Raw genomic sequence first — 2394 nt, 5'->3', positions numbered from 1 at the left:
GAGCTGGCTTTATTAGTTTAATAGATGTGAAAACAGATGTAAGCCTGGTGATTTTCCCGGTGCGCGCTGGGCCTCCCTGGTGGGTCAATTAGAGAGATTATTGTTCTTCCTAGAGGGGATCAGGGCGCACTGAAACACGGCTACAAATAGAGATGGATTGATATATTGATTTCTCGTTTTCTGGAGAAACACGAGCCAAGAAAAAGAAAACTTCAAGTGATGAATACGCTGCTAGTTCTATTTTAAATTAATGCCCCCTTCACACAAGTTAGGGAAAAAAGTTTGTCAACTCTGATTTTATATAATTATTGAGCCCCGACTTTTGTGGTGTACTTTTGTGCGGGATTTTCTTTTTTTTTTTAAATTTTTTCCTAAAGGTTTAAAATATTATCTCTGCGTTTATTATAGGGTCTAAAGAAGAGGGGGACCGGGAGATCTCCAGTAGCAGAGACAGCCCACCGGTGCGCACGAAAAAGCCTCGCAAAGCACGCACAGCCCTTTACCGACCACCAGCTCAACCAGCTGGAGAGGAGCTTTGAGCGACAGAAATACCTCAGCGTGCAGGACCGCATGGACCTGGCTGCAGCCCTCAACCTGACCGACACACAAGTCAAGACCTGGTACCAAAACAGACGGTAAGACAATTATTGATCGCTGCATCTTAATGCCCGTTATTAATGTTGTTCATTTGACACACGTTCAAATACATGTTTGAAATACTTTGATCAAAACCACAATAAATATAAATATCCTTGACGTTGCTAATTTATTATTACTATTTTTCAGGCCCTTGTGTTATATTTCATATTTATAAATTTGATAAATCTGTATCTATAGTCTGGCACTGTTTTTAAAAATATTTCTATTTACTACAAGGCCGCAAATAATTAAATCTTGCAAATGTGTAATTTATTTGTATTGTTATGAAGCCACGATAATAATTATAATTGCGTTTTTAAAGGGATTTGTAGTTTCACAAAAGTTGTAATTTTAATGTGGGACTGGCATAAATAATAACGTCTCAAAGCATTAGAACGAGTTATTTCGTTAAGGAAGAAATGAGAAAGACTGTTGAAATGTAGAAATGAATGTGATTTTTTTAAAGATAATTTCGCAAAATTGTTTGTCAACAAATCCGCTGGCCTGTGTCCTCAGTTTCGATGATGTAACTTATATATGTTGCGTCTTTAAAATGTTGTTTGTAAAAAAATTCGAAAGAGCAACCGATCTTGTTACGCACCTCTTTATAAAAAGGATTTGCTTCGCAGTTTGTGTTTAATTTGTTTGATGTAATTGGAGAAAATATTGAAGTTTGCACTAGGTCACTGTTTTTTTCTTCTTCTTTAGTGTCTAATTAAACCTTAACCCTCGATGCGTGCCTGCCATAAATTGGCTTCTGCGTGCCAATTAAAGGGGCGTTTGGGGAATCGGCGCAGAGAGCAGGCGCTGATTAAATAATTCATCTGTTGTATTTTGATCTGGCTCTCCAGGACGAAGTGGAAGAGGCAAACGGCGGTGGGATTAGAGCTGCTGGCTGAAGCAGGAAACTACTCGGCCTTACAGAGAATGTTCCCGTCGCCATATTTCTACCACCCCAGCCTGCTGGGCACCGTGGACAGCACGACGGCGGCGGCGGCGGCCGCGGCCATGTACAGCAGTATGTACCGGACTCCTTCCGCGCCGCATCCCAGCCTCCAGAGACCTCTGGTCCCGAGGGTGCTCATTCATGGCCTGGGGCCTGGGGGGCAACCGGCACTGAACCCCCTTTCCAACCCCCATGGCCCGGCACGCCGCACCCGCGGTAAAACGAAAAGACTGAAGGCAAAAACAGAAAAAGACGCACCATGGTGAGATTTTAAAAAATAAAGAGAGAGCGAGATAGAGAGAGAAAGAGAGAGAGAGAGACGACGATGACCAAGACAAGCTGATATGTATGTGAGTAACTGCATCGGATCCCACACTGCAGGACTTTCACTCTCTTTACCCCCCAGTTAAAAAAGACACATTTAAAGACATTTTACCGAAGCAAAGGAGGTATTTAATATAGGCCTGAGAAAAGTCCTAAAGACTCCATCCGGGCCGGACAGACCGTGAGGACTGCTCATGTCTGATTGTTTGTTTGTTTGTTTTTTGTACAAATACACTGACATTAGCAAATAAACTTATAAGGTTTATTAGATGGAAAAGAACTGAATGAATAAAGAAGTAATGATACTAATTGACTTGTAGACGCTTCTATTGGAATTTCACTTTATATTTTTTTGAAGACTTTTTATAAAGACCTGGTTTTACTCCCAAACAAACTTTCTTAAATTCCCTAAAAATCACAAGGGAAAAAAAATCAAAAATCTAAGAGGCTGATATCCTTTCAGGACACACGTAAATAATGTGTTA

The 2394-nt window shown here is 40.9% G+C and overlaps 1 protein-coding gene across 1 annotated transcript in view; it reads left to right on the top strand.

The window, feature by feature from the left end:
• barhl2 (BarH-like homeobox 2) overlaps nt 1–1805 on the top strand; it is a gene marked incomplete at both ends in the record, with an annotated part of 15666 nt that extends 13861 nt beyond the window's left edge. Inside the window, 4 exon segments of the mRNA XM_080505672.1 lie at nt 409–497; nt 499–635; nt 1491–1782; nt 1785–1805. Of these exon segments, the coding sequence (XP_080361798.1) occupies nt 409–497; nt 499–635; nt 1491–1782; nt 1785–1805 (539 nt within the window).
• Between the last annotated feature and the right edge of the window lie 589 nt (nt 1806–2394).

Source organism: Blennius ocellaris, assembly GCF_963422515.1.
Source record: "Blennius ocellaris genome assembly, chromosome: 12".
NCBI lineage: Eukaryota > Metazoa > Chordata > Actinopteri > Blenniiformes > Blenniidae > Blennius > Blennius ocellaris.
Note: the sequence above shows the minus strand (reverse complement) of the source record. Positions and strands in the feature narration are given on the sequence as shown.